Source organism: Diorhabda sublineata, chromosome X (assembly GCF_026230105.1).
Source record: "Diorhabda sublineata isolate icDioSubl1.1 chromosome X, icDioSubl1.1, whole genome shotgun sequence".
Lineage (NCBI taxonomy): Eukaryota > Metazoa > Arthropoda > Insecta > Coleoptera > Chrysomelidae > Diorhabda > Diorhabda sublineata.
The window spans coordinates 3630187-3651537 of NC_079485.1; the positions used below are offsets into that span (position 1 = coordinate 3630187).

General features: G+C 31.8%; 1 protein-coding gene and 1 non-coding gene across 2 annotated transcripts; one reads left to right on the forward strand and one right to left on the reverse strand.

Annotated features, from left to right (window-relative positions):
* Nucleotides 1–309: 309 nt before the first annotated feature.
* On the reverse strand, nucleotides 310–1312 carry LOC130450842 (SOX domain-containing protein dichaete-like). The gene has a single exon (XM_056789506.1). The coding sequence runs from the start codon at nucleotides 1268–1270 to the stop codon at nucleotides 554–556; it is 717 nt and encodes a 238-aa protein (XP_056645484.1). The 5' UTR covers nucleotides 1271–1312; the 3' UTR covers nucleotides 310–553.
* Nucleotides 1313–17160: 15848 nt separating this feature from the next.
* Trnar-ucg (transfer RNA arginine (anticodon UCG)) lies at nucleotides 17161–17233 on the forward strand. Its single transcript has one exon. It is a non-coding gene; the product is annotated as a tRNA-Arg (tRNA).
* Nucleotides 17234–21351: the final 4118 nt, after the last annotated feature.

Genomic DNA, 21351 nt, shown 5'->3' on the forward strand with positions numbered 1-21351 from the left:
CCATTGAAAGATTTCTAAACAAAAAAATATCAAAATTATATCCAGTTTAGATCTATCATATAATGGTAGAAATTTAAACTATTTAACTGTGTTTTTCATCAGGAAAATATTTCAAACTCATTTCTCTTAATATGAACTATATCTACAAGTTTGAACTCAGAATTTTTTGTAGGTACTTACCGTCGGAAACAGAATAAATCTTGAAAAACTTAACAACTATATTTTTCAACCAAAAATCACAACGTGGAATAAATTTGTTTTTATATAAAGAGGAAGTAGGTTAACTGCAGTGATACTTAAACGTTAAAAGTTAACTGAGATTTATTTTATATATACATAAGAATAAATTAAAAACTCATATCAGAGTTCTTCTTCACAATGCGTGCGCATACTAATATATGGATATATACATTACTTTATACATAAAATCAGTCTAAATACATAATCACAGAAACATATTTAGTCATACCTAAATAATAGAAAAAAAACATTAACTAAACAAGTGAATTAAAGTATGTAACTTTAACGTAATGTCAACAAAGGTTTTTCAACACTAATACATCACCGAAACTGGCACTGGCCGTCTTATTTCTAAATCTGAACTTGCTGGACTCGATGCCGGACTTGATGTCGCTGAGTACATCATTGGAGCAGTTGGGATAGAAGGAAACATGCTCATGTGATGAGCTGGTGCAAATGCTTTCGGTGGTTGATACAATGATGAGTACAGAGAATTATGAAGTGATGAATGAAGACTTGTTACTACCGCAGGTTGAGTGATATGTTGTTCTTCCGTTTTCATCGGCATCCTCGAAATATCAAACGCTGGGTTGAAATATGGATAAGGAGAGTTCAATGAATCCATACCTGGGAAATGATACGGTAATTGTGGCATTGGGAAACCTCCCATAGAAGATTTCATACCACTAACTAAAGGTCCTTTGGGTTTTCTTCTCGGTCTGTATTTATAATCTGGATGTTCTTTCATATGGAGAGCTCTGAGTCTTTTTGCTTCATCTATAAATGGTCTTTTATCGGATTCAGTTAATAATTTCCATTCCGCACCCAATCTTTTAGATATTTCTGAATTGTGCATTTTTGGATTGTCTAATGCTATCTTTTTTCTCTGAATTCTTGACCATACCATAAAAGCGTTCATCGGTCTTTTAATATGGCCTTCGACACCAGGAGAACTTCTCTGTTGATGTTGCTGTTGATAATCATCAGTCATCGTTGCGTTGGCAGCTGAAAAACCGTACATATGAGCCATCACTAAACACTTTGTTGTTCACTCGACTAACGTACATTCAAGACTGATGTATCAGCAACTTGTCAAAAGGTATTTGTGAAATTTCTAGGCGGAGCGTTCGGCTACGAGAAACGTTGGAAAGGGGTAGAAAGCGGACGACTCCGCCTCAATTTTTTACCATTGGTTACTTTTATCCCCTACTATATACGTAACAACACACAACGGTGCTTTTTTCTCCTCTTTTTATTGTTGATATTCTTTCAATTCAAAATACCTGTTCATATTTTCTTGGGAGGTTTGTTATGTGTTTTGTAAATGTTTGTGTTGTAAAAGTAAATTTTATGAATAGTTGCATGGGTTTTAGAAAGAATTGATGTTTATGTAGCGTTGGCAATTACATTTTTGAAGCGAATAACACGTCTCTAACATAACCGATTCTTTGGACGCGGTCTTCTTACAACTCGAAATTAAGATATTGAGCATTACCAAATAATTCTATTCATAAATTGTTTCATTTAATTTAATATGAATCTTCCTATATTTTGGATGAGGAAAGAGACTTGCCGTTTGTGCTTGTAACATACTAGATATATATCTAAAATAAGACTAATAATCATAAAACTATGCCTCAAAAATTAACTATGTTATTAACTGATGAACTATTGGAACTTTACTTGAAATTATAATTTTTAAGCTGATAAATTCTTCAAAAAATAAAACAAAGAGAAAGGTAAAGACTGGAGTAGTCGAAACGTCAAATTTTTATCAGTTTTACAAAAATTTTCACATCAAATGATATATTCTTAGATTATAAACATTTTTGTATATCTTTTTCTAATGCAGATGTTGTAACCTTTTGTACCTTACGACTGTGATAACATGCTCAGATCCTGCATGAAGGATTATTAAATTATTATTAAAACTTTGCCTTTTCCAGATAGATTTTTCAAACAAGTAGAGGATTATTTGAAAAAAGCATCTCTTTTATCTCAAATAGATGTATCTATCCATATTATGAAATTTGTTTGACCTTCATTTAGCCAGATGTCATTAAGGAAATAAATTGGTCCCTGTTCTCACCTATACTGTTTGATAGATCTTAGGCAATCTTACAATATAGTTGCGTTCTATTAAAATACTTTTTCTATTTCTTCCTTCTTCTCCGGTATCTAAAAAAATATAATTTTCTTAGTACATACATAAAATAAATAAAGGAGCTTTCAATTTTTGTAAAAAGTATTATTATTTCCAGCTCATTGGAATTTATTTTTTTTTTTCATAACTTCATGTAATGATGAAGAAGATATTTGTGGTAAATCTGGGTATTCTTCCGTTTCAGTTGAAATTTTATTCAAAGTTGATATTTCATTTGAACAAAGCGTCGAATTAATTTTTTTGTTGCATCGTCGAATGTTTATACAATACCTGGACGACTTCTACGATTGTTAGAAGATACAAGTTTCTTTGATGTGTTTCTTCAATAATTCGGAACACATTCGATCTATCAACTCTAGCTATTTTCTATAACTTACCCATAGTTCTTACAAGTTTAAATACAATGGGCATTCGAATTTTCCTCTGGTTCATCATCTGAGATGACAAATTCACAATGTTCAGCTCCTCTGTAGATGATAAGTGGCCTAAAATTACAGAGCTCCTCTTTTTGAGGGGCGAATAATATCTGTTCTTATATTTTAATAGAACAATAACAAGAACTCAAAAAAGAGCAAAACGGACACTATTCTTTCCCAATATACAATTGTCAAGCATAATATATGTCAAAAATGCTGTCTAAAACAGTCTGCGATTTAACCAATCAGAAATCTACAGAATTTCCAGCTTAAATTCGAATCAGTGCTCCCAATTAACAGGGTATACACTACTATATTTCAGTGATAATCACAGCAACGCCCAAAGTATTTCATTCATTTAACAGTTTTTGAATCTTCCTTTTACGCAAAACTGTAATATGTTCATCACAATCGACTTGACTGTTTTTGTACAATTAAACAATGGTTTTTCTCTTTTGTATACATTTTATAGAATCACAATATCTTAGTGTAATGTGCTTCCAATTTAAAATTAATCAGTGGAAGTATATGCGAACCAAAGACCAATCTTCACTCATTATATTCGGACTACACTCTTAAAAGACATTGGGAATCAAGAATAACAGTTTTAATTAATAGTGATTATATTCTACACTGGTAGATGGGTAAAAATCTTTCTAATTCTATAGAATAAGATATGAAAACAACAATTTTATCCTTTTAACGTTGTAAAAATAGAAATGTCATTTATAATTTATGGTATTTATAAAATGTATGTGACATTTAGTTAATAATGTATAGCCAAAAGTTCTATTTGCTTGGTTTTATGATTGAACTAACAGACAGAATTCTTAGAAGGACGTCTTAAGTTGGAACAAAGTAATTTCAGCTTTCTTTTAATTTTATAATCAATAATATGCATTCGTGTGGCTATCGGTTTGATAATGAAATTCACTTGAAATGATATATTCGGAGAAGTAGGAATATACGAATAACGATCACTTATTAGTACCCAGAAAATATTTTTATCTAAAAGAAAAACTGATTTCAAGATTATGCAATAATTTTCAAAACTAGAGTGATTAAATTATTTCATTTTCATCGTTGATAGAACGCCGTAAGTTAAATAATATAATAGGGGAAAAGAAATAAATACTATACACATATCCACAAGAAAAGATACAGTCCAAGTTGCTAAATAGTTTTGATACGATGACAATCATATAAAACTACGAAGGACATTTTAATTTCGTGATATTTGGCATCCATATCAGATATCGAATGATTACCATTTCACTGTCCAACAAATTTAATAACGGTACGAAGCCTCACGATTTCTGAAGCATTTTTATTTACGTACTTATGAATGGGTGACGAATATCCTTTGGAATTAGGGTTATAAGAGGATGCTTCAATTCTCTTGACTTTCTACTCCCTATGTGTCATGAAAATCCTAGATATTCTGGGCGAACGTAGGAGATGAATTTGAGCCTGCAAGTAGTAGTCCAAAGTTCGTCCAGCTACCTGATACCAAGCGATATCTAGCTGCAAAGTTATATTATGAAGGCTTCTGACTTGAGACACCATAGGATAACTTCAAAGTGCGATATCCAAAAAATTGAAGGTCACCCTCGCTCGACCATCATGCATGTCTAGTCAGAGACGAGATGTATCAACAATCGTGTTTCATACTTGTTAGTCGTTCTTGGCAGTACTGAAGTCTATTTCTTTGATATTCCCAAATTAAAGATAAAACTTTCTTTTCTGTCTATAAGCACGTATTTCATTATCTTTGTTGAAGAGAAAAGGTAGCTTTCATAATAGCCCAAGATAGTGATTTTGACCCTATATCATTTTGTTCATGAGTCTAATATTAAGTGGGATGAAATTTATCCAGATCCAAACTAGAGAAATACGAGTAGGTACACCTATTGTTAAACGCTTGACCTAATTTATTATGGAAAAGTGTTGAAAATCAACATTGTTACATATCAACGTAAAATTCGAGTTTTACGATTGAGCAGCTCTAAACACTACTCAGAATTATCAATTAGTTGTTGTTATTGGTCGATTGTTTGATAGCGCGGCACCCACTTTGACAAAGCTTTCGCATACCCAATTATTTATTCATTCACAATATACACGTTTCTTTAATATTCAGTTTCACTTATTGGTTTTCCGAAATTATGCTGCAGACTTTTTTGATATTTTCGTCAGTGCGAACCTCTTCGTGACATCCACCGTATGCTTTATCTTGTCTTGTCTTTTTAAGATTTTGGCTAATTGAAAATCATATGGATTTAAACTAATAGCTCCATCTATGTGTTAGCTTACGAACTTCTCAACCCACCTTATAGAATCGGTTTATTTCTATTTAATTTTAATTACATTAAATAATAAATTATTAACGTTTCTTCGCATTCTAGACCTAATAAACGATTGTGAATTTTTGTAAGGCAACTGTATTTAAGTAAATTCTTTATGCTGATAGGTCAGTTCGTCCAGTACTAACAGGAAAAAAATAAATAAAAACAGGAGTATTCAACTGCATTGAAATTTTATAAATCGTATCAAGACTTCAATGTTAAACGTATACGTGGAATATTTTTGAACTAAAATTATTGCTGGGTGTTAAGATTTTCATATCACTGAGTATATTTTTAAAGGAAAGTTCATTTACTAAAACCACTTCGAATACTTAATTAGTTAATTCAATGGACATCATTAATGTAGTAGGATATTTCACTGGAGACAAATTTTCCGTGAGGCTCATTGTAAATTATACAAGGTGATGCAAACCAGAGCGAATGGTCCAGTGAACATAGACAAGGGTCAACGTGACCCTCAATATTGACAACTATAACGGTTACAATAGCCTTTTGTCTTGCACAGGTCGGGTTTATTCTAAACAGTCGCGTCTGTATAATACCAGTACAGTTATGAACAAAGAAGGTTTAATATACTGTTGCTTTCAACAAACTAAATACGATCCTTTAGGACATTAGGATAATTTGTGTAAATGTTACTCTACGGTATTTGGAAACGAAAGTGAGTATCCATATTGGTCATTAAAAAGATTTATTTAAATGTTGTACTACGTGCTCAAATATATGAGGGAAAAGATAAAACAACTTATATTAATATCCCAAGTTAAGTCAACTTCATCAGGCATCAAATTAACCACTATAATGATTTTTAATTATTTTTTTTTGTTGAAGAATGAAGTGTTAGTATCAAGAAAGAATTGAGATATCTGTGAGTGATACAGTCTAGTATATACATACAATGCTTCTTTTGATAGTAAACCTAAATGGGACAAAGTAGATCGATCAAGGAATCAACATACTTCCATTACATCGTGTTATCAACTGTTGACTTAAATTATAATTTTGTGGCATCCGTTGACAAACTATTAAGGGCAAATTTATAAATCTGCGTCTGGGTGCAATTTGTATAATTTAATCAGTCTCTGTTGTTACTCAATTTTCCTTTTCCACTAGTTTAAATTCTCCTTTGCGGAATACACATTCACAATAAAAATTTTAAAGAAATTTCTATTATTATTTTCTCGGTTGCTGTGTATGCAAATGATGTGTCTAGCTTAAATAGAATATCATAATAATTATTTTCCATTAGATATTAACCGACATAAAAAATATATTTAAATTTTCATGGAAAACATTTCTCTCTAAAATTATTCTTGACATAACGCGAGTCAAAGCGATATAAATTAATATCGAAGAATTTAAATAAAAATATCTATATTTCAATAATTTCCCATAGCTTTTGTCGTTAATAATAATTAACTCTCCCCAGCTCTGGTAAAATATACCTCAAGAGGGACATCAAGGGTCAAATTCACAGCAAAATCGAATTAGATTTATTATAAAGCTATTTAAGATTACGCAAGTGCATTGAAAATAAGTGGATAGCTGACAAAGAAAGCTGAACTTGAAGTACTTGCAACAATTGTCAGCTCGGACCTTCTAAACAAGGTACTCAGGATAAGTGGACTGAGGTTTCACTGTGGGAACTCCACCGGTCTCACCACTCATTTCTTTTGTTTGAGAAAACAACACATGTACGAGATCAAACAAAGAAATTTGGAAAATTGAATGGGATATGCTTTGATATTGGAAACAGAGATTTCTGTGTCTGATAGCATTATAGGTATTGATTGATGAATTGAATTGAATATCTCGTTTTATTATCGTTCCTTATAAATGGGTTTATTGAATTACGGGATAAATATTAACGTTATAGTCAAAAGTCAAGAAGATTAATAACTTGATTTATATAGCTGAAAAATCCATGGTGCCAATTACTGACTTTATAGATTTATTTAGAAAAACTACTTGGAAAGATACAAAAAAATGTCTCTTAGTTTAATCAGACTACTTTTATTATCTGAAAATAAGGCATGAAAATATCTTGACATATTCGAATCGATAAGAAAATATTATTAAATTAGAAAAACTTCGTTGGTTTTGAAACCAAATAATTTGCGATCACTCGATATAAATTCATCTATTCAAATGATTGTGTGTGGGTCAAACGAAAAAAAAGCTCCACTAATATTCCAGATTTGAAAATAAAGACAAAAGTACGGAAGGATAGAGTCAGATATATTGCAAAATGCATTATAGAATCTTTGATGTCGCGTAGTCCGTGCCACGAAGGAAAATTTTGAGCATATCCTGTACTTACCCTAATTTCTTTCTATGTTTAATAAACTGCCCTTTTAATGGACAATTTTTTGTCACTTTTTCTCTTCGTGAGTCCAATCTTTTTTATACCATTTCGACAAATTTTTATTTAGTTTCATTATTATTCATTTATTGTATATATATATATATATATATATATATATATATATATATATATATATATACGTGGACTGATTCTATTATTCCGACCCTGGCTCAATTATATTATCATTACGCCAAATTATAACCTATTATATGTAGACGGATGTTTAAACCTATTGGAGCGTGCCTACAGTAGGAGTCCTTATTTCATATAGTCAATAGTAGGTACCCAACACAGAATGCACAAAAATTTTGGGGAAATATAGGAGGAATCTGTAGTATCATATGATATAGATATAGAAACAATCTCGTGTCTTGGTTTTAAATGTGGTAGACAGACGAACATGCAAATTGAGCCCCCACAACAGCAAACATACACGAAAATGTTCATGATATCGTGTTGCTAGATCAAAGTGATAGTATAAGATAAATAATTGGAGTCAATGGTCTCTCTTATCACTTAGTATATAATATACTTACTGCTAAACTAGACATAAAAAATTTGTCTGCACGATTGGTTCCACGAATGTTAAGAGACACTCACAAGCAAACTCCAATAGACTTTCCTGTCATCTTTTAATGCAGTATAGACAAAACAAAGGATATTTTCTTGCATTATTCGTTACAATGGAACAGTTATAGATCCATCACTATAATTTACAGGCCAAAATACAGAGTGTAGATTGGAAACATAAAGATTCGCACAGAAAAAGTAATTTTAGTGAATTACTTGCAAAAAGGATACATATTCAAGGGTGCTTATTATGGCCATTTATTTTCAAACTTGAGTGAAGCATTAAAAGAAGAACATCGGGGAATTTGCGCGAAGTTGCTCTCTTGCATCACGATAACGAACCCAGTTACAGATCCGCCATAGCTCAGGCAGGGTTCTAATTAGTTGAGCATCCGCTATATTCTACAAGTTTGTCCCCAAGCAATTACCGGCTGTTTCCAAAGCTTAAAGAGTAATTGCGCAGTAAACGATTTTTTTCGGTTAATTAATGAAGCCATTCGAGCAGTAAATCAGTGCTTTACAGGGGTTGAACAACTTCCTTTCGAGACGCATCAGAAATATTAGAACATCGATGGGAAAAAAGTGTTAACCTCATTGGAGAAGAGAAAATTAAATGTTCTGTTACCATAAAATTACGAGATTTATTATAACCCAACGAGTGGCATAATGAGTCACAATAGTATGAGTTTAATAGACTTCTGAATATTATCATAATTTTTGTAATTATTATAAACTGCTCGAATACAATATAATTCTGTTACGGTAAGAACTTAGCAGCAAACACGTTGTTATTCACCATTATCAAGAATAGCTCATTCTCCTCTTTTATTCAAATAATAACGAGCTGCCGTGCATAGCTCGACGTTAAATAGAATGACAAGATCCTTTGGATGCGAAGTGAAAGCTAATAAGATAAATTACTGTTTTGAATAATTCTATAATACCGAACACTTGACATTGTCCATGTTTTGCTCTCATAATCTTCGTTGAAGTTTTAAAAAAAAGTCCGATGGCATAAAGAAATGAAAATTCATGAGCGTCTGCAATAAAACAAAAAGTATCAGTGAAAATATGATTACCCGAATGGAAAATTATTAACTTTGCAGTATTGAACTTAATTTATTGTTAGAAAAATCAAATTAAGTCACATTCTGTAAATAATCTTGGACGTCGTTTGAAGCAGTTTCTACTACATTCCTAATCGATGGTTAGTGCTAACAACGAAGAAAAACCAAACCTCAAATTCAAAGCAAAAAAAAAGAGTTTGAATTTCATAGCTCCGCATTTGATAAGCGTAGTTGAAGTATAGTTAAATTTCTATTAAAAAATGTTTAATGTGGCAAAAGGAAAATTTATAACAGAAGTTTAACAAAAAACACCGTTACAACTCGAAGAATTGTCAATTATAGTTCACTACCTCTTGAATTTATATCAAAATGGAAAAAATAACAAAAAATCATAAATTCAAAGGATTTATTGGTGTATTGGAATATTTACCTCAATTTTATTGTCCACGTTACAACCCTTTATTTATTTTTTTGCGCAAGGACCTTTCCTCATTGAACCCGCCTCTGAAGATTTACCATGAGCGATGAAACGGATCGTTAGTTTTCATTCTCTAATGTCATTGTGGTCTGTACGAGTCATTAGAGGCGTATTGTAACGATGTGAGAGAAAATCTTGAAGCATTTTGTTAAGGGTTAATGATTAATTATTCCTATCGGCATTGTAATCCTTTTTTTAATAAATTAGAAGAACTTCTATATGTTACCCCGATGCCGGTGTCAACAGTACAAAAGAGGCGCCAATACGCTTTCAATAGATACAATCTACGCCTATAGCGCATATCGTTTTTTGTCATTGTTTGCTTAATGTTTACCTAGGGTTATAGTTTTCAAAACACAGGTAACCACTTGGCAATCAGCCTGATTGTTGTGTGAATTGATTTCACAGTAAATCTTTTAATGTCGCACATAATATTGAATTGAGTGTACTAAACAATATTATCTTATTCCAGATTTTGTAAAATGAACGAAGGATACTTTTATGATAGATTGAAATTGAATGATGAAGCAGAAAATTTCCAATAAGTATGTAGACTTTATTTCACTGAAAAATATATAAAATAAACTATTGATCGCATGATTCATCTAAAAGAAATAATTACAATTTACAAAATGACAATTGAAACAGTAAAATGATTCATGCAGTAATTTTATGGGAATAGAATACCACATCCCAATAGTAATAGTTATAATTCAAATATAAAAAAGCGACTAAATTCATTAATTTTTATACATCCACGTATAATTGATGTTATAAAACAGAGTTCAAATGTTTGAATATTGAAAGTTTCTCCTCATATTTAACAGAAGTACCTCCCCTGTCATGCTTCCAGCGTACTGCTTTTGGTAACGTGAATCATTATAGATGGAAACGTAATCCTTGTTCTTCTAAATGTAATCTCCAATAAATTTAGCTGAAAGTGTACCATCCAATGACGCAAAATTTTTTCAATAATCAGTTCTAGCTCTTTGGTTATCAAGAAACCAAGAACCTGTTCCAGGCTATTTGTTCCTCATTGCTAAATAACTGCCATTACATAGTACAGTCACACAAGATTCCAACAATAACCTTTGCCTCTGATGGATTTGGGAAAAGCTTTTCAAATATTTGGAAGCTTAGGACTCATAAATTATTTAATAAGGCCCAATTTGAAATACAATATTACAATTTTCAGGCCAAGGTGGGGCGGAAGTGAACTGAATTTTTCCTACTTACCTAAGGCACAAATAACAGGAGTATTCATTTCAACCACTACGCAATTAAGTTAAGAGCCTCATCATCTCGAATTCTGCAGTAACTTTCCAAATTTGGAATTCCATACATTTTATACCCGTTAATATTATTTTAATACCATAGTAACTTTATTTGAGATGTACGAGGATATATTGGAAAATTCTTAGCCTACTATAGAACCAGACAAAATGTCAAAATATTATAATACTCAACATATTTTCCTTTTAATTGGATACATTCATTACAGCGAACCTACAACGTCTCTAGACGTTTCAAAAAAAATGTTTTCTCTTGCTCTGCAAACCAGACCTCCAAAGCTTTTATTACCTTCTCGTTGGAAGAAAAATTACGACCTTTTGAACTTTTTTTCAGTTGAGGAAAGAGATGATAGTCGGACGGAGCCAAATCTGGTGAATAAGGGGGTGCTCTAGTAATCTAAACCCTAAATCACGATAGTAATCTCCAATTATTATTCTACCCTTATCCAAAAAATCAATCATGATTACTCCATGGCAATCCCAAAAAACTGAAGCAAGAACTTTTCCAGCAGATTTTTGGACACGAAACTTCTTAGGTATTGAAGAATCAGAGTATCGCCATTCCATCGATTTTTGCTTTGTTTCTGTATCGTAGAAATGTACCCCAAGTCTCATCCATAGTAATCCATTCGGTTTGAGAAGGCTACATTGTTTTCAAATCGAGCACAGATCGAATATCGATGATCGGATATCGATGGTAAAATATATTCCTCGAATTTTCACGTTTAAGCTTATTTACATGAAAACAAAAATCTGTGTGACATCCACTTAGTTCTTCCCAAAATTTCCGCACCAACACGCTAGTAGGTAAGATAAAACTTAATGGAGTGAACAATACAAAAAGAGAAACAGCTCACTCTTTAGAATATATCTGCAAGCGATACATCTGGAGTCAATTTTATACTTGTAGTAAATTTGATAAGCTTCACAAATATTCAAAATTTCTCAAATTGCACTTTTTTCTCTCACTGCAATAGATTTGTCGTTCCGTTACGAGTATATTTTGTACAGGTTGATACAGGTAAGAAATACGAAAAACTCGTTACGCCTCTATCTTCAAAACCACTTCTTTCTCTTTTTCTATCTCATTTTTAGATAGATATTCTGATTGCAGAGCGTGTGTTGAGGTGTATGACCTACCATTTTGTTTAGGTATAGCTACTAATTCCTACTAATTCATTACTTCTTTTGCAAAACAGTAATCTTAGCTATACAAACTAAACACGCTCTCAGTCCCTCCACCATAGTTTTAAATATTCAATAGCAATTCAAAAGCCTGTCAATATCAATTCTATCTCTATAATTATCAATGATTCTCAAAACTGTTTCAGAATTTTTGTTCTTCATTGCTTTATAACCGCAGAGAAATATCACAATTCATAATTTTTTTCCGAGGAGAATACAAGATTCCATTTTTAGGTATATTTGCCTCAACAGCTTTGAACAAATATTTGGAAACTTCGAACTCGGAAAACCGTTTACAGCATACGATAAGACCTGAGATAAAATGTAAGAATATATAAGAAAAGATAATAACCTTTTCGGCACTTGAATCAAATATCCCGTAGCGGAATCTGCAGAACAGAATGAAACGAATATAATTCCTACAACTCTACTTAACCGGTACCAAAAAAATGTGAAATTTTCCGGCTCCGTGTTCAGACTTCAGGTCTGTATAACAGCACAGACCAAATATAATATTTCATCATTTTTGTCTCAATTTTAAGATCAGGTTAAGTTAGTTACGAATCAGTAATCTCATCTTCTGGAAAGTTGCACCGGCCGATTCAATCCGGTATCTAAGTTTCTTATTCGCGTCCAGTTGCTCGGTGATGCAACATCCTTGGTATTTAGAATAGAGTATAAAAGAAAAGTAGCTTCAGGAGCTGAACATATGAGACTACAAAAAGTTCATCCATGGTACAAATTGGACATAAATTTTTTCAATGTTCACATGAATTTTCTTCCCAAATACGATGATTGTTTATTAATAACATTTGATCTTTTCTGCACGCGTGACTAGTGAGATTTATCTTCGTTTTGTAGAAAAAGGTCTACGTTTTATAATGAATTGCATATTCCAGTATTTCAAGTCTTCAATTATCTCAGTTCTCCTATGCTAGATTCGCAAAAATACCAAGTAAAATCATCAATTTGTGAATATGAAAATTTAGAATCTGTTCCATGAAAATGAGTTCAGTGGTACCTTCCTTATATAGATAATTTTTTAGAAATGCATCTTCTTTAAAGTGAGTTACAGTCGTTGTGTAATTAACTACTGGTGTCCTCATTGTGGAAGTCTCTTAAAATATGTGAATCCCATGAAAAATGTGATTTCCTGAAACCCCAAAGATTCGTGTATGTGAATTATTATTATGATTAATATACTTTTGAAAACTCCAGCCAGGAGCTACGAGGGGTTATGAGAGAAATAATTAATTGAAATACAAAATCTTCATATACTGCATATACTCATTTTCACAGACAGGGTATTCAAAAGTAGATGTAAAGGATAAGGATATTAAATAATATGTAATAGAAGGAAATTCTGGAAGCATTTCAGCATAATCATTTTATGAATAATTTTATTCATATTGATTAAAAATATGATGCTAAGATCTGCAAATTATACAGGAGATTATAATTTTAAGGATTAATACGTCCCTCGAATTTGATCATTTTCGGTTTAATTGTGAAGATTAGACAGATTATTTAATGTATTGAAAGATATTTTCTCTATTTAGTCATAAAATTTTAATCTCTATCTTTTAAAATAAAAATAAACTGCAACATCTCTAGTTTGATCAGAGCTGAAGTTATATCTGACCCTAACAAGGTCTGTTTATGTAAGGTCCCAACGCTTTTGCCTGTGTCAGTTTACTTCGAGCCATGGAACAGTATGTATTATAAAGTTCGATAGTATCTTTTAAAACGTCTACCAAACAGCGCGAATGTTTGACCGTTGAGGCAAAAATTATACTTTGGGTATTTACTCAAAGTCAGTAAAGTGAGACCACGAAAAATAATGCACTGATTTCTTCAAAGAAGACTTAATTCACCGCAATCTTAATGGAATGCATGCAGAATAATAAGTGCCAGCGTTATTGCCATTTTTACAGAGACTGTTCCAGGAAACTAATGGTGCGATTAATTGTTCCATTACAACTTTGTGGCGTACTCTACGTTGTATGGGGTTTCTATACAAAGGAACAGACAAAAGGCGAGCTAGCAAAAACTTACAGCTAGATCGGAGAACCGAACGATTTTCTATCTACATACAAGCTCAGAAGAAGGTGTGTTTTTAGCAGCCAGAAATATTTAGGATGCCAGTCTGAATTATCACTGCGATATAACCGCGGTTTTACAACAAAATTGTAAAGAAAACAAGTCACGAAGTAATTCGACTTCCACTATATTATAGTAATAATCCGATTTAGTTGATATGGCATAAATTGAAGTCTAATGTACGTGGACACAATAATACAAACAGTAGGGTGATCGAGTTGATAAAAAGTTAACAATGTAACCGTTAAAAACTGAAGAAACTGTATTCAACACGTGAAAAAAATTGAGGATGAATCCAAATAGATGTATGTATACAAATATAAATAGTTTAGAACCCGTAAAAAACTTATTATTGATATATATTTATGTATTAATGTTTTGTGTACCATTTAGAAGATTTAAGATTAAAATTCAAAAGTGCCATCATATTAAAGTTTCAAACACAACATTGATACAACAACATAACAAATATACTCTGTTTTAAAATCAAATAAATTTCATAAAATTCAATTTTCTCTTTAAACTATAAGGAAAATATCATGTATTATAATAGTGGGGTCCTGCAGAATGCCCTTCCAATAAATAGCACGACTTTTGAGTCTTTATATAGATCTTAGATTGTGAAAAATACTATAAAAATTATATTTTAGAACTTGGAAGGATTATGTAAAAATCATACAAATTAGTAAATTGTTTCAAATATAAATAATATTCACAAGATTTTGGCTACTTTTTTGGAATATGAATTTACCATAATTGTGTTAACCAATCTAGTTCTAATATTAAAGAGTCTGCTACGAATATCTCGCATAAAACGAGAGAAATTAAAAAAATAGTGTCACGCATTTTTCGTTAAGACAGAGAGAAAATGTTTAAGAAAGAGAAAGTGAATATTATAATCCCGAATAGAAAAATCCTGAAAGATGAAAAGTCATTGTTGGTTTCTAGTGGAAGAGGTATACACTTACAATATGAATAAATCGATGTCTTAGAAAAGCCACCAACTGAAAACGAATTAAATTTAGCTGAAAAGAGAACTTGTCGCCTTCGCACAAAACATTTTCTATATATATAACAGAAAAGCATATGCCTTGGAGTGCACAAGTGTAAATTTTCATCATAATACTGAATCGGGGGTCTTTCAATCGAATTTTGTACACAAATATCTGCAACATACAGCCACCCACAGTGGATATATTGAAATCTTTTCAACTGCTTTGTAAATTCAGACCGCACAATGCTGCATTTGTGTATTTTATTCGTAGCAGTCCACAATTCTTGTGCCTACGAAATGGGTTACATTTGTTGGATTACAGATTTTTCAGGGTGGAAAAGCCTTTCTTTACTTATCAATGGAGAATTTTAGGTTTTTATAAAATCGAAAAATGCTAGAAGTATTGCATTATAAACTTGATTGAAAGTATATGGTCTTGATAAAACGTGTATTCAAAAAAATTATATATAACCGCTTCAAACCATTAAATTATACCCACATGTATTATACACCCAGAAAAAGAACTTGAATTAGGTGAATGGTTTTACCTTTAAATTAAATTTTTCAATAATTTGCTCATATACATTTGTAGTAAAATAAATCATTTAGACAATAATCTCCATAAAGATATTGAGCCAATTAATTTTTAACGTCGAAAGCAAATAATACTAATTATTTTTAGGAAGAAAATGAAAAGAATTGTGGAAATATTTTCTCTACAAACAGAATTCGAATAAATTGATTTTTTCGAAACACAACAAGCATATAATCATGTTCGATAAAATCAGAGAATAGAAAACACTCGCTTTATTTGGTTTAATGTCATTCAAGTGGAACACCCTAATAATTAATATTCACAGTTTGAGTCATGAGCAAACATAATTGAAATACGCTAAGTTTTGATAACTAACCGTGTGAATTGAACTGTATTATCACGTAACAATGTACTACAAACATTAAATTATCAAATAAAATAATTTTTACAATGTTCACATGAACTTATTCAAAAAGTAAATGTTAGTATTAAAAGTATTCAGAATTTTCTAAAATGGGATTAATTTTATACGTATAAAGTTCGCAGGGTGTATGGATTGTAATCAATGTATAAAACAAAATTTTTGATTATTGTTCATAAGAATAATTTGTTGTTTCCTGCACGCTAGGGGGCTAAATCTTCCTGAAAGGACTACGTTACATATTGATTCGAACATTCCAGTGTTTCAAATTTTCAATTATGCTAGGTCTCCCATCATAGACTTACAGTATTACCAAGAAAAGCCATGAATTTATGAAGATGAAAATTCAGAATCTGTTCCATGAAAATGAGTTCAGTGGTAGCATTTATTCGAAATGCATCATTCATCACCATCAAGATGCTCTAAACATGCGTTAAACAATTTTGGTAACCTCAGAGAGTTACATTGAGGTTGATTTCAACGGATATTCTGATTGTAGAGCTTCTGACGTACCATTTTGTATATATATTCACTACTTTATTCATAGATGATAATGTATTTGAAAAACAGTAGTATTAACGCTCCCAGCTCCTCCAACAAAATTTTAAATTGTTTAGTAACAATTCTATTAAAAGAAAAATATTCTTAATATTTACACGTGGATATCTATAAAATGTTCTTATTTTCTCTCTTAATAGTTGGTTAAGCAAATTATCGCCTCTAACTATGAGTTGTTGTCAAAAAAATAGAGTAAACTTTTCTTTAAATTCTGGCGGGTGCGCAACGCAACCCTTAAATGTTTTTTATAAAAAAAAGATATTTGGACAACTGAATTGTAATAACTGCCTTAGTATAATACTGTTCCAACATCTAATTAAACAAAAAATTCTATCATTGGTTTAAAATTACGCAAAATGATGGTTGTAACAACCCTATAAATTATCTGGTATCCCTTAACCACTACGAGGACCGTGTGGCCTAATGGATAAGGCGTCGGACTTCGAATCCGAAGATTGCAGGTTCGAGTCCTGTCACGGTCGAATTTTTTTCAAATTTTTTCATCATCAGCCTCCTCAACTGATAAATTTTTAGTTAGCATAACTTTGGAATTAATATGGTTATGGGAACATGCAGAACAAATTTCAAATTTTAGCAATTTTTGAGCTAAAAATTGGAAATGTTGATTTTTCATTTCCAAGAAAATCCGATTTATATGATTGTTCATAAATATACTAACTGCATCTATTTGACTTTCTAAATTAAAATACCGAAATTCCCGTTTCGGCAATTTAAACAAAATCAATGGGGAAAAATTATTCCCATTTTTCAATCCAAATTCAAATATTCTAATTTGAAATTTTCGTTCACTATTGTATTTTTTAGAACTTCATAGACGTAAGTATAAATTTTTTCATATTATATATATTCCATCCTCAGTATATAATTTGTTTTCTTTTCACCCTATATACGCACAGTTTCCTGCCCTTTCTATTTCATGCCAGATTTTTCGCTTCGACCTATGACCTTCTCTAATTTTTTCTAGCGTGTTGTCCCATTTTGCTGCTTACCTTCTTTTTTCCTGTCGTTATACTTTCCAAAATTTTCTTAACTAGCACTGTGTTATCCATCCTTTGTGGATGGTTCTCCATCCTAGTCACCTTTCCTATTAACTTGTGCGGTTTTAAATCTTCTATTCTGATCTGATGTTCCAAGAAAGAATTGCACATATTCTATGACTATTTCTTTCGATAAATATTTCAAGGAACCTTTGTGAAAAATATTCAAACCCGTTCATTATTTTGAACCCATTGGAGTTCCCATAAACATCAAATATTTTCTATAAAATTACATACATTATTCAGTTATTAAAATTCCTTTCGCTTCATTTATATACAGGATATTCCAAAAGTAATCTGATAGATTCGTTATGGGTTTATTGACGCTAAAATAGCCGAGAAGCTTGTTTACTGAACCTCCGTTCACAAGAAATTAACGACTTAGTACTGCGAGAAATCTACAATTGGAAGGTCAAACTTATCAAATTATTGACAAGCATCCAAAAGCGAGTACCAGAAGACTAAGTCAATAAGTAAATAAGGAATAAATCTATTTGGGATATTCTAAAATGTGGTTTATTTTATCCGTATCACGTTTAAAGTATGCATGCAGTTTTGCTTCTCAATATATGGTATTGTAATTTTTCATAGAAACTATACACTGCTTGACGAATAAGCACACGCACATTCAAATGCAACAAATTTTTTTTGTCAATGTATATATACAAAATATCGATGATTGTTTATTAGGAATATTCGACAAACCCCTCCACTCCTTGGGATCGCACTCCTGTCGCTTGGACTAAATCCTCTAAATTTTTGGGTGTGAGTGGAGACATTTAAAATCTGTCTGGTAATTTTGTCGAAAAGATTAAAAAAAGATGTTCGTGCTTCAGGCAGTATCTGTATCATGATAACACGTGTTTGTTGAATAAGCGCATTTTCAGAATGATTAATTGATCACAACTTGGTGTACTGGAACGACCAGAATCCTCACGTCTTCATTGAAGAAGAATTACGCCTGCCTGGGGATGTGGATGTGTGTGGGCAGGTAACCATGCCGTTGATAACTTGAAGGGCTGAATTTATCTGTAAATGCTAGAAGATTTACGTGGAAAAATGAACAACGATCCAGCACTCGTGATCATCCGACATTTCGCTGCACTACGCGTTATGCGTGGGGGAATACCTTAATGTTTATTTTGGAGAATGGATAAGCTGGCGAGGATTCGTAATGTGACCTGACACCCTGTGATTTCTTCCTGTGGGGCCGTCTCAAGGGCCCCGTTTTTGCAAGAGGAGTACGTACCCTTCCCGATCACCGAACTGCAATTGAAAAAGAATTTGAACAGCTTGACATGTTTCGACGGACCTGCCTCTCCGTTGAGAAATGTTGCCGTAAATGCATTGATCAATTTAAACCTTTTTTCGAATCGCTTTTGTGATTTCTTTTAATAAATTCATTTTGATGCTGCATTTTTTCTCTTAATGCAAATTTGTTGCATAACTTATGCCGACATCTGTATAAACCGTTTCGGTTTTACTCAGCAATCTATTTGTCTTGTGTTTTAGCTTACAAATCACTAAAAATACTTTCTGTATTAAACATGACCTGTTTAAATATTATCTGATCTTGAATATATGCATATATATCACGTTAAAGGAGAATAAATAGAAAGAATTTAGGTAATTGAAGATTTGAAGGGATATTGTAACAGGATAGATTCAAATTAAAAATATTGTATGAAAGAAAACTGGACAAATCAAAAGAAAACGTATATCATTGTAAAACAGTAACAATCATTCATGTATCTTTGGATCCAAACCACCCCTATGCTGTTCTGTCACCCTCTATCTAGAGTGAAACTAAATAAATTCACAAAAGCGTATGCTACTGTGGTGAAATAAACCAACTCAACGACCACTATGCGTCTCCATACACTTTCACAACTGTGTTTTATTTTGACATTTTAATTATATGCAGTGGCGACGACAGTGGGTGTGACTTTCGGACTAAGGGGGTGTTTTAGTAACCACAGGGGGTGCAATTAGTTTAGTGGGTGTGCTAGATCTGCGGTTGATCTTTCTTTTGGGGTCTTTTATCGCAATTAAATATCTCACTCACGCCTTAATTATATGTTTAAGTGTGTTTATTTTTTTATGTTAGCCAGGTATTCTAAATACATGTGCAACAAAAAGCGATAATATAGATAATATACAAAACAGGACTATAAAATTATTCATTAGAAATTATGGACCATAGTAAAAAAATTAAAGACCTACTTCAACTAAATCGATGAAGGCCAACTTAACTTCCATCAACTTTCGACTTTTGAAACCTAAGAAATGGGTTCGTTAGCTTATTGACATCCACTAATGTCATTAACATATGATTTTGATGGATTCACTGAATAAGTTTGACAGCTGATCTGTCAAATTTTTTAGGTATATTTGGTGTTATGCCGATTTTAACTGATAAACGTGAGAAAAAACAATTTGAAAATTCAACAGTTGAGGCCTTCAGCACTTTGTCTCAACTGTCTCAAAATCGAACAAAAAAAGTAAAAAGTTCGATATCCTTCGTGATATGATTTTTGCAATTGGCATTGGAATAACGGAAAATAAGATATTCACGAAAAACTGACTTTTGTAACCTTTGGACTTATTTTGAAACGCAGAAAACAGATTCACGAAATAAGGTTAAAATCACCAACATAGGTATATACGAATATATATGTTATTATTTCTTATTCCGAGAAGATAAAACTACTATTAAACATCAAAGTGAAGATTTACTTTACAATTTTCAATCACTTGATCTCTGATAACTGACATACATAATTCAGTTTATGACCGATGACATTTCATTGAAAATTGTCAAGAATTATTTTGAAGATATATTTAAATTTATAGTCAGAAATACAAGATGATTAAGGTAAGCTCCAATCTTATATTAAGCATTATCGAATTTTGGAAATTTCAGGGTAGAGTCTATTCAAAGTACGATCCATATCTACGCAGGATGCTCAAGGATTTGAGGAAAATTCTTGAAATATTAATGACCGCCAAACCCAAGCAAATCTACATGTTTGAATTTATTATAAACGAGAACCTGAAACGTGTTAAAAGTGACATGAAAGAGGTCATCGAAATTGCCAAGAAGATTAGAGATTTCAAAACTCAGATTGCGGTCACAGAATTATATTTCATTATTGAGATTGATTTTGGAAAAATTTTCAAAAAACTTTGTAGACATTGAGCAAATGAATACTTTGTAACCATCACACAATATATGCTTCAGATTTACTAATGATTTTTATTTGAATTAAATCAATTCCGCTCTGCCTACGTACCTCCATTTTCTTCTAATCTATGACAGTATAAATTTCTTTTTCCGCTCACTAATCTATCTAAAATCGTTCTTTACATATATATCTTCAAATTTAGTTCTGTATTTCACCAGTTTTTTGTCTATTTTAAACAAAAAATCAGTAAGTCATTGATGACACTTTTCTTTTCTTTTCAACTTTAAAGGAACCTATCACTATTTTACATGTGAATTTATATAAACTAAGTTTTTTAATACGAAGAGACATAATTCC

Excerpts from the sequence above, each read along its gene's own strand:
- LOC130450842 (XM_056789506.1), bottom strand. The coding sequence starts at position 1,270 with ATGGCTCATATGTACGGTTTTTCAGCTGCCAACGCAACGATGACTGAT.